At 49.9% G+C, this 11411-nt stretch overlaps 2 protein-coding genes across 2 annotated transcripts; both read left to right on the forward strand.

The window, feature by feature from the left end:
• Positions 1–1033: 1033 nt before the first annotated feature.
• Positions 1034–2326, forward strand: LOC131383723 (metallothionein-1L-like). The gene is made up of 3 exons (XM_058440288.1): positions 1034–1155; positions 1744–1815; positions 2162–2326. The coding sequence occupies exons 1-3, from the start codon at positions 1128–1130 to the stop codon at positions 2251–2253; spliced, it is 192 nt and encodes a 63-aa protein (XP_058296271.1). The 5' UTR covers positions 1034–1127; the 3' UTR covers positions 2254–2326.
• A 6715-nt stretch (positions 2327–9041) lies between these two features.
• Positions 9042–10405, forward strand: LOC116471276 (metallothionein-1E). Its single transcript, XM_032157391.2, has 3 exons — positions 9042–9174; positions 9759–9824; positions 10173–10405. Exons 1-3 carry the CDS (start codon positions 9147–9149, stop codon positions 10262–10264), a joined length of 186 nt encoding a protein of 61 aa, XP_032013282.1. The 5' UTR covers positions 9042–9146; the 3' UTR covers positions 10265–10405.
• Positions 10406–11411: the final 1006 nt, after the last annotated feature.

Below are 11411 nucleotides of genomic sequence, written 5' to 3' on the forward strand. Positions count from 1 at the left end.
TGGTGTTGAAGACATATCTTGGCCAAAAGAAATGTTTTCTTTCCTCCTCTTGGGAAGCTGGCTGGATTCAGGTAGAGTGGTACCATTTCACAGAACCATAACCTTGGGCAAGTTACTTACGCTCTTTGTGCCTTAGTTTTTCCATTGGAAAAAAAGTGTTTAGAATAGTATTTCCCTTTTATTATTCTTGAGAGGGTTCAAAAAACTAAAATGATTAAACAGACTCATGCAGATTGTTGCGTAATAGGAAAATTGCAAGGTAAATAATAACTTCGTGCTTTCTTATTTAACGTAGGTTCTGCATCCTCCAGGTCTGGAGTCACCTAAGCAGATCCCGCCCTTGGGGGCACTCCACATTTTCAGGACTACTCTCCTGGAGTTGGGTGGGCACGCTAGGCTTTGGAGGAGCCCCTGCAGAATTTTATGTAAAGGAGGCCCCAGACAAATGTGCCCATACAACCTCTCAGGCATGGGGAATGGAAGGGAGGGCTCGCCTCCACACTGTTGCTGAGCTCAAGAGAAAGTGGCAGAAGGACCATGGTGGGGATAGTGACAGGCAATGCTGGAGGGCAGGAGGGCAGAAAGTAAGAGTCACATCCATGACCGTTCTCTGCACGCAACTCCCTCGCCGCGCTCGCCAGCTCAGGCCTATCCGGGGACGAAGCTGGGGTTGCACACCGGCTCCGGGAAAGGCGAAATACCGCAGATGGGGTGGTGGGGGTGGGAATATTGCGACCACCAGAGGCTGGGTTCCTGGAACGCTCGGGGACGGGGATGGCCAGCAACCACAAGGAAATGGGGAAAATGGGGAAGTTGCGGGGGCAGGACGGCATGGACGCCGCGGACGACCGGGCGCACAGGCCTGAGCGAGCGAGAGAGCGAGCGAGCGAGCGGGTGCCAAACAAGAGACCCGCGGCGCACACCTTGCGCCCGGCCCGCCTGCTGCTCACAGTCCCTCCACGTACCCACAAGAGGCCTAGACGCAGCGGGGCGGGTGCAAGCGCGGGGCGGGGCCTCTGCGTCCGGTCCCATCTCCGTCTGCAAAAGCAGCAGCTGGCTCCAGGCTCCAATGCGCCTTCCAGCTGCCTGACTGCCTCTTCGCCTCTCCCGTCCTTTCTTGGCTCGAAATGGACCCCAACTGCTCCTGCGCCACCGGTAAGGGAAGCACGGCTCTGCGCCTGGGAATGCCCAATTTCCAGCCACAGTACAGTGTCCCTGCTTTTGAGGAGGTCGCATTTTGAGCTCTGAGCAGAAGGGAACCCTTTACTTCGTCCAGTACTTTCTTCTTGGAATAGCTCCTGAGAGCATTGCCTTCCTCACTGTGCCTCTGTGTCAGAGTTGAGTGTTCTGAGGCTCAAGGCTGTGTCGTGTTCCACATCACCTGGTTGATCAGGGGGCTGCTGGCCAAACCCCAATGCTCTGTCTAGGCTCTGAGCAAGCAGGGTGGGTGGGAGGCAGGGAACACTGTCTTTGAGATTCAGGACAGGAGGTTTTGGCCCTCAATCCCAGTCTTCCTGGGTTGTGTGTGCATCTGGGACCTTCCTGGTGGGGTGAAACAGGAGGGTGCTTGCCCTTCCCAGCATGAGTGGAGAGGACATGGGGCATGTCTTTCTCTGCTCTAAGTGGGAAAGGAGCTCTGAGGGCTGGTCCTGCACAGAGGATGGTGCACTGGAGACTCATTGACCCACTGCTGTACCTTCTGCATCTCACTCACTGCTCACTGCCTTTATCTCTCCCTTGCAGGGGGCTCCTGCTCCTGTGCCAGCTCCCGCAAGTGCAAAGAGTGCAAATGCACCTCCTGCAAGAAGAATGTGTGTGGGGCCATCTCCACACATCTCCACATCTGGGGCTGTGGCTAAGGTTGGGAGGGAACTCAAGGCTGGCCTCGAGTGCATGCTTCTGGGGAACACCTTTCTTTGCCCCTGTTGGCCATGTCATTCCCTCTCCAGGCTTTCTGCTCTGAGCTCGAATGTGGCCAGGCAGCCTTTTTCTATTGAGACACAAACTCCAAAGGTACCACCTGTGGTCTCAGAACAGAGCTGTACCAACCTAAAAAATCATCCTCCGGGTCTGGAGTGTGAGCTCGAGCCAGGCTTGCTGTTGGGCCAGGGAAGTGCCTGATTGAGTCTGCTCTGACCTCTCACTCTCCCTTTTCCCCCAGGCTGCTGCTCCTGCTGCCCCATGGGCTGTGCCAAGTGTGCCCAGGGCTGCGTCTGCAAAGGGACGTCAGAGAAGTGCAGCCGCTGTGCCTGATGTCGGGACAGCCCTGCTCCCAGATGTAAACAGAGCAACCTGTACAAACCTGGATTTTTTTTTTCATACAACCCTGAGCCATTTGCTACATTCCTTTTTCTATTAAATGTGTAAACAATAATAAAACAGTTTTGACTTGATTCTGACTCTCTTTTCCTTTGTGTGGCTTCAAATTAATGGACCAGGTTTAGGGATTGAACCAGGAGTTTAGAGACCCAGGCTCTGGATGGACATGTGAGTCGCTAACAATCTGAGAGCCTCCTGACAAGCCAGGTTACCTCACTGAGCTTCATCTTCTATAAAAGGGAATTGCACTGTGCCAGATCATAATGGGCGGACATCCAGGATCACCTCTGGTCATATCAAATGTGGCACAGAAACTTCTCCATCTTTCGTTTTTATTTTCTGATTTCCCTGCCCAATTTCAATTTTCTCATCAGATTTTAGGCTTCAAAGAGATGACAGGGGTGGAATCCAATTCCTCAGCTGCTTGATTCCCACACTGGGCTTCTCAAACTCCATGGTGAAGGAACTTTTTACTACCTATGCATCCCAGACATAAACCTTTTTTTTTTATTTTGGCATGTAAAACACTGATTTCAGAAAATACATTTTTAAAACTTTGTTATTTATACAAAAAGAGATCGATTTCTCAGAAGGCAGATAGCAAAAGGCCATTGTGGATCAGAACCTGATGAAACTAGCAATTTTAGCCTGGCATAGTCCCAGCTACTTGGGAGGCTGAGGTGAGAAGATTAGTTGAGCCCGGGAGGCGGAGGTTGCAGTGAGCCAAGATCGTGCCACTGCATTTCAGTCTGGGTGACAGAGTGAGGCCCTATCTCAAAAAATAAAAAGTAAAATAAAAATAAGCTAACAATGTTTCAAAATCTGGTTACAAAGAAGAAAAGGGAAGCCATCTCAAGGCTGGGATGTTGCTACCTGCTCCCCCAACCCCCGACCCCTGACACCAAGTGACACTGAGGCTGGGGAAGGCTGCATGGCCTGGGCCTTGGTGCTCCAGATGGACACTTGCTTCAAAATCTTGGCTTTGGCAAAAACATGGCAAGTTGATGAGTAAACTGTCCTGCTGAGAGGTGTGGTGGAGGATACGTCCTCTTAGGTGGGAAGATAAAAATAATTATGTCAATTATGGAGAAAATGAAATCAAACACAAAATGCAAAACACAATTTTTCAGATTTAACAGGAAAGACTTCAATAAATGCATAAAGAAGTAATAGAAAAATTGGCCAGGCACGGTGTCTCATTCCTGTAATCCCAGCACTTTGAAAGGCTGAGGCAGGCGGATCACCTGAGGTCAGGATTTTGAGACCAGCCTGGACAACACGGTGAAACTCCGTTTCTACTAAAAATACAAAAATTAGCCGGGCGTGGTGGCAGGCACCTGTAATCCCAGCTACTCAGGAGGCTGGGGCAGGAGAATCGCTTAAACCCGGGAGGTGGAGGTTGCAGTGAGCCGAGACTGCCACTGCACTCCAGCCTGGGTGACAGAACAAGACTCCATCTCAAAAAAAAAAAATTAGTAACAGAAAAATTGAAGATTTACAAACTCTGCACATATGTTCATGAGTGATGTACACTGCAGACTAGAAATGGTGGGCTGGTCCCACTGTGTGAATCACACACTTTCATCCGCACTGGCCATGACAACCTCACAAGGATACCATCAGCTGGGCTGAGGGCAGTGGCTCAACCCTGTAATCCTAGCACTTTGGGAGGGTGAGGCCAGCAGATTGCTTGACCTCAGGAGTTCGAGACCTGCTGGGGCAACACAGCGAAACCTGTCTCTACAACAAATGCAAAATTTAATTGGGCTTGGTGATGTGTGCCTGTACCCCCAGCTACTCGGGTGGGGGGTGAGGGGGGTGAGGGGGGGTGGGTAAGGTGGGAGGATTGCTTGAGCCCAGGAGGTGAATGTTGTGGTGAGCAGAGATCTTGACAGTGCACTCCAGCCTGGTTAATAGAGCAAGACTCTGTCTGAAAGAAAGAAGAAGGAAAGAAGAAAGAGAGAAAGAAAGAAAGGAAGAAAGAGAGGAAGGAAGGAAGGAAGGAAGGAAGGAAGGAAGGAAGGAAGGAAGGAAGGAAGGAAAAGAGAGAGAAAGAGAAAGGAAATAAAGGAAAGGAAAGGAAAGGATTAGCTTTAGCCTGCCCAGCGTCACAGGACACTTGCAGACACCTAAGAGTTCCCTGTTGTGACTTGGCTCTGAATCTTTGAAAGTTCTGCCCAAGCTCAAGCTGAATTTTCCCTTTCAAATTTCAGCCCTTGACTATGTCAGTCGAAGTGACTGGGGCTATGGAGGGAAGAGCCGAGCATTTTCCCAGCAAGATGCAGTGTGTGTAATCATGGGTTGCAGATGTTCCTGTTTGCCCATGCAGGAGTGATAGCAGATCCTGTAGTTTAGGGAGTGTGGGGGTGCTCATTAGGAAAAAGTGAGGCCCTAGCTGACTTGTAATTAAAGCCAATGATTAGTCCCCCCTGGCTATGTGGAGGGAATCCTATTTGATGGTCAATCAAAGAGGAAGATGAGTCTCTTGGCCTAGAGGTCAAGGCCACACTTACTCACTGTTTCCCTGTGAAGAGATTTCAGAAGGCAGCCTGAGCCTAGGGCATGGGTTTTGGTGTCAGGCAGTCCTAGTTCACAGCCTACTTCATCACTGAAAAAAAAAAAAACAAAAAAACAAAAAAAGTGAGAGTCTCATCTCTGAAAGAGAAAAAAAGCAACTTTGGAACTGGGTAACAGGCAAGAGTTGGAACAGTCTGGAGGGCTCAGAAGAAGACAGAAAAACGTGGGAAAGTTTGGAACTTCCTAGAGACTTGTTGAATGGCTTTGCCCAACATGCTGATAGCGATACGGACAATAAAGTCCAGGCTGAGGTGGTCTTATATGGAAATGAGGAACTTGTTGGGAACTGGAGCAAAGGTGACTTTTGTTATGTTTTAGCAAAGACACTGGTGGCATTTTACCTTTGCCCTAGAGATATGTGGAACTTTGAACTTGAGAGAGATGATTTAGGGTATCTGGTGGAAGAAATTTCTAAGCAGCAAAACATTCAAGAGGTGACTTGGGTGCTATTAAAGGTATTCAGAATTATAAGGGGAACAGAGCATAAAAGCTTGGAAACTTTGCAGCCTGACAATGCAATAGAAAAAAAAATCCCATTTTCTGAGGAGAAATTCAAGCTGGCTGCAAAAATTTGCATAAATAACAAGGAGCAGAATGTTAATCCCCAAGACAATGGGGAAAATGTCTCCAGGGCATGTCAGAGGACTTCACAGCAGCCCCTCCCATCGCAGGCCCCAAAGGCCTAGAAGGAAAAAGTGGTTTCATGGGCCGGGTCTAGGGTCCCTGTGCTGTGTGCAGCCTAGGGACTTTGTGCCCTGCATCCCAGTCACTCCAGCCATGGCTAGAAGGGGCCAATGTAAAGCTCTGGTCGTGGCTTCAGAGGGTGCAAGCCCCAAGCCTTGGCAGCTTCCACATGATGTTGAGCCTGTGAGTGCACAGAAGTCAAGAATTGGGAGCCTCTGCCTAGATTTCGGAAGTTGTATGGAAATGCAGAAGTTTGTTGTAGGGGCGGGGCCCTCATGGAGAACCTCTGCTAGGGCAGTGTGGAAGAGAATGTGGGGTCAGAGCCCTCACACAGAGTCCCTACTAGGGCACCACCTAGTGGAGCTGTGAGAAGGCCACCGTCTTCCAGACCACAGAATGGTAGATCCGCCAACAGCTTGCACCACGTGCCTGGAAAAGCCACAGACACTCCATGCCAGCCCATGTAAGCAACCAGGAGGGGGGCTGTAAAGCGACAGGGGCAAAGCTGCCCAAGACCATGGGAATCTACCTCTTGCATCAGCATGACCTGGATGTGAGACATGGAGTCAAAGGAGATCATTTTGGAGCTCTAAGATTTGACTGCTCTGCTGGATTTTTTACTTTTATGGGGACTGTAGCCCCTTTATTTTGGCCAATGTCTCCCATTTGGAATTGCTGTATTTACCCAACACCTGTACCACCAGTGTATCTAGGAAGTAACTAACTTGCTTTTTATTTTTCAGGCTCATAGGCAGAAGGGACTTGCCTTGTCTCAGATAATACTTTGGACTGTGGACTTTTGAGTTAATGCTGAAGTGAGTTGAGACTCTGGTGGACTGTGGGGAGGGCATGATTACTTTCAAAATGTGAGGACGTGAGATTTGGGAGGGGCTAGAGGCGGAAAGATATGGCTTGGCTGTGCTTCTACCCGAATCTCATCTTGAATTGTAATTCCCGCAATTCCAAAGTGTCATGGGAGGAACCTAGTGGGAGGTAATTGAATCATGGAGGCAGGTCTTTCCTGTGCTGTCCTTGTGATAATGAATGAATCTCATGAGATCTGATGGTTTTAAAAATGGAAGTTTCCCTGCACAAGCTCTCTCTTTGCCTGCTCCCATCCATGTAAGACATGACTTGCTCCTCCTTGTCTTCTGCCATGATTGTGAGGCCTCCCCAGCCATGTGGACCTGTAAGTCCATTTCTTTTGTAGATTGCCCAGTCTCGGGTATGTCTTTTATCAGCAGTGTGAAAACAAACTAATACAATGGGTGAGAGCATGATGCTGCAGACAGCATGCATGAGTGCACATCCCACCTCTGTCACTTTTAGCTGTGCCTCACAACCTCTCTGTGTCTCCTGTAATAGGAGCATAATAATGGCATCTGGATTGTAAGATGAAAGAATTTTATACATGTAAGGAACTTAGAATGCTGCTTGGCAAGCATTCTACAATATTAGCTATTGCTTTAAAAAAAAAAAATCATACATCGCATGGGAGATATTTACTTACAGACAAAGAAGCCAGGCCTGGAGTGCCTAGCTGTGTATGCTCTCATTGTCATCTACCACATGAACATGTGTCATGTGGTCCAAAGAGAGCCATTCACTGCTCCCACAAAATCATCATCAACACAGGGTTATTAAGCTACAAGCAAGATTCTCTGCCTCGTGTCAGATATAAAATGACTGGCATTTCTGTTACCACCTGCACACTTTATTTATCATTTTATATTTAAATGATTAATATTTTCTTAAATATATTTGTATGAAAAGCAAACTCTTTTCCATCACCAAAAATGAAAATCGGTCTTATCCATACATAGAAGATAGCCAGGAAAACTATAAATGTGTGTGTGTGTGTGTGTGTGTGTGTGTGTATATATATATATATATATATATATATATATATATATATAATTACACTTATGGATTGCTTTTGCCACTGCCCATGGTTGAGCTTGTGGCTTGCCATTGTTTAGAAGATTTCCAGCAAGAGAGAAGTGCTGATGACATACCTGGGCCAAAGGAAGGCTTGATCCATGGACACTGTCTCTTGAGGGGTTGGCTGGATTCAAATCAGTGACAATTTTTCAGCTCTGTGACTTGAACCAATTACTTTAACTCTGTAGTAGCTGTCTGTTTAGTAATACAGGTTCATAAATCGTATTTTTCTTTAAGATCACAAAGCAAGTGGTTAAAAAGAGATCGGCACAGACTCAATGTTATGCATTCAGCCTGGAATATTGAAGAGATCAGCAATATTGAAGAGAAATAACCATTTATCTTGCTTTCTTTTTTTCTTTTCTTTCTTTCTTTTTTTTTTTTTTTTGACGTGCAGTGGCGCGATCTTGGCTCACTGCAAGCTCCACTTCCCAGGTTGATGCTATTCTCCTGCCTCAGCCTCCCGAGTAGCTGAGACTACAGGCACCTGCCACCACGTCCTGCTAATTTTTTGTATTTTTAGTAGAGACAGGGTTTCACCATATTAGCCAAGATGGTCTCCATCTCCTGACTTCGTGATCCGCCCGCCTCGGCCTCCCAAAGTGCTGGGATAACAGGCGTGAGCCACCGCTCCCGGCCTATCTTGCTTTTCAATTTTATTTTTTTAGAGACGTTGACTCCCTGTGTTGCCCAGGCTGGACTCGAACTCCTAGGCTCAAGTGATCCTCCCAAGTAGCTGGGACTACAGCAGTAGGCACCACCTCGCCCACCTTGCTTTTTAATTTAAAGCAGCGTCTGCATATCATCTGAAGTAATCTTTCTTTGGGGACATCCCACATGTCCAGAACTGCCATCCGGTATTGTGGTGGCCCTAAGGCTGTGGGGAGCACGGAGACTTAAGTGCAAAGGAGAACCTGGACAAATGTACCCACACATTCTCTCAGGCGAGGAGAAAGGACAGGAGAGAGAGGCTGATCCGTGTTCCCCGTGTTGCTATGTACGGAGGTGCGGGACCGAGGGACCTAGCTGTGGACAGGGACAGGCAAGGCGGGGAACGAGGAGAAATGAAAGCCACATCGTGGCGGATGTTCTGCACACAACTCGCTCGCTACCGCACGTTCCCCGCTCCGCACTCAGCGGATCCCGGGACGGGAGCAGGAGGGCTGCAACGGACTCCGGGACAAGTCGAGCTGAAAACGGCGGGGCGAGGGGTGGGGTGGAGACGCCCGCGACGCCAAGGCTGGGGTCCCGGAACACGCTGGGAGGAAGGTGGAAGGCAACCTCGGGGAAACTGGGAAAGGTGGCCTGGACCTCGGGAACGCCGCTACCTGCGGGCGCACAGCCCCTCCCGAGCGAACGGGCGCCAAAGGGGCGGTCCCGCGGTGCGCACCACGCAGAGCTCAAGGGATGGTGCGCCCGGCCCTTCTGCGGCGCACAGCCCAGCCCAGGACCGCGGGCAGTGCGGACTGAGCGGGCCGGGTGCAGGCGCGGAGCTGGGCCTCTGCGCCCGGCCCGACCTCCGTCTATAAATAGAGCAGCCAGTTGCAGGGCTCCAGCGCGCCTTTCAACTGCCTGACTGCTTGTTCGCCTCACCGGTGGGAGCTCCAGCATCTCCTTTGCTCGAAATGGACCCCAACTGCTCCTGCGCCACTGGTAAGGGAAGCTCTGCGCCCTGGAATCCCCATTTCCCAGCCCTATTACAGAGGGTCTCTGGTTTTCAGGAGGTCGCATTTTAAGTTCTGAGCGACGGGGACTCCATTACTTCGTTAGATGCTTTCTTCCTGATCACGCCCCTGAGAGCATTGCCCTCATCCCTGGGCCTCTAGGTCAGAGTTAAGGATACTGAGGCTCAAGGCTGAACTGCTCCACATCACCCAGTTGGTCGTGGGCCTGCTGGCTGGGCCCCAGTTCACTGTCCAGGCTCTGAGCAATCAGTGTGGTTGGGGGTGCTGGAAACATTGACTCTTCAGGGTTCAGGACAGAAGGTTCTGGCTCGCAGTCTCAATATTCCTGGGTTGTGTGTGCACCTGGGACCTTCCTGGTGGGTGAAATAGGAGGGTGCTTGCCCTTCCCAGCGTTAGTGGAGAGGACATGGGGCTTCTGTTCTCTGTCCTGAGTGGGAAAGGAGCTCTGAGGGCTGGCCCTGCACAGAGGAGGGGGCACTGGAGACTCATTGACCCACTGCTGTACCTTCTTCATCTCACTCACTGCCCACTGCGTTTTTCTCTTCCTTGTAGGTGGCTCCTGCACGTGCGCTGGCTCCTGCAAGTGCAAAGATTGCAAATGCACCTCCTGCAAGAAGAGTGAGTGTGGGGTCATCTCCAGGAATCTGGGGCTGTGGCTAAGGTTGGGAGGGAACTCAAGGCTGGCCCTGAGTGCGTCCTTCTGGGGAACTGGGCTTTCTTTGCCCTCATTGTCCGTGTCATTCCCTCTCCAGGCTTTCTGCCCTGAGTTCAGATGGGGCAGGACAGCGTTTTTCTCTTGGGACACAAACCCCAACTGTACCCCCTATGGTTTCTGAACAGAGCTGTGCCAGATGAAAAAAAGCATTCTCTGGGTCTGGGTTCTGAGCTCGAGCCAGGCTTGCTGTTAGGGTAGGGAGGTGCCTGGTGAAGTCTACTGTCACCTCTCACTCTCTCCTTCTTCCCCAGGCTGCTGCTCCTGCTGCCCTGTGGCCTGTGCCAAGTGTGCCCAGGGCTGCGTCTGCAAAGGGGCATCGGAGAAGTGCAGCTGCTGTGCCTGATGTGGGGACAGCTCTTCTCCCAGATGTAAATAGAACAACCCGCACAACCTGGATTTCTTAAAAAATACAACCCTGAGCCATTTGCTGCATTTCTTTTTATATTAAATATGTGAATGACAATAAAAACAATTTTGACTTGAATCTTACTCTGTTCTTCTTTGTGTGTCTTGGAAAAAATGGACTGGGTAGGGGGTTGAACTGGGATTTTAGAGACCAGGCTCTGGATGGAAATGTGAGCCACTAACAATGTGAACATTTTCAGGCCAGCCAGGTTACCTCACTGAGTTTACACTTCTGTAATATGGCATTGCACTGTGCACACCATATTGGTGGGGGGGAATATATGATCGCTTCCAGTCTCATGTCAAATGTGGCACAGAAACTCCTTCCCTCCTTTTTATTTTCTGATTTTCCTGCTCAACTTCAGATGCACATTGGATTTCAGGCTTAAAAGCGGCTACACGCCGGGCACGGCTACTCAGGAGGCTGAGGCAGGAGAATGGCATGAACACGGGAGGCGGGGCTTGCAGTGAGCCAGGATCCCGCCAGGGCACTCCACCCTGGGTGACAGAGTGAGACTCCCTCTCAAAAAAAAAAAGCAAACAGCAGGCATAGTGGCTCACGCCTGTAATCCCAGCACTTTGGGAGGCTGAGGCAGGCAGATCACCTGAGGTCAGGAGTTCGAGACCAGCCCGACCAACATAGAGAAACCCTGTCTCTACTAAAAATACTAAATTAGCCAGGCGTGGTGACACATGCCTGTAATCCCAGTTACTTGGGAGGCAGAGGCAGGTGAATTGCTTGAACCCGGGAGGCGGAGGTTGCGGTGAGCCGAGATCGCACCAAAACAGGAAATCCATCAAAAAAAAAAAAAAAAAAAAAAAAAAATGGCTATAGCCTGTAATCCCAGCACTTTGGGAGGCCAGGTGGGCGGATCATGAGGTTAGGAGATCGAGACCGTCCTGGCTAACACGGTGAAACCCCCGTCTCTACTAAAAAAAAAAATACAAAAAATTAGCCAGGCGTGGTGGGCACCTGTAGTCCCAGCTACTCCGGAGGCTGAGGCAGGAGAACGGCGTGAACCTGGGAGGCAGAGCTGGCAGTGAGCCGAGATCATGCCACTGCACTCCAGCTTTTTTTAAGGAGA

This window comes from Hylobates moloch, unplaced genomic scaffold (assembly GCF_009828535.3).
Source record: "Hylobates moloch isolate HMO894 unplaced genomic scaffold, HMol_V3 SCAFFOLD_6, whole genome shotgun sequence".
NCBI lineage: Eukaryota > Metazoa > Chordata > Mammalia > Primates > Hylobatidae > Hylobates > Hylobates moloch.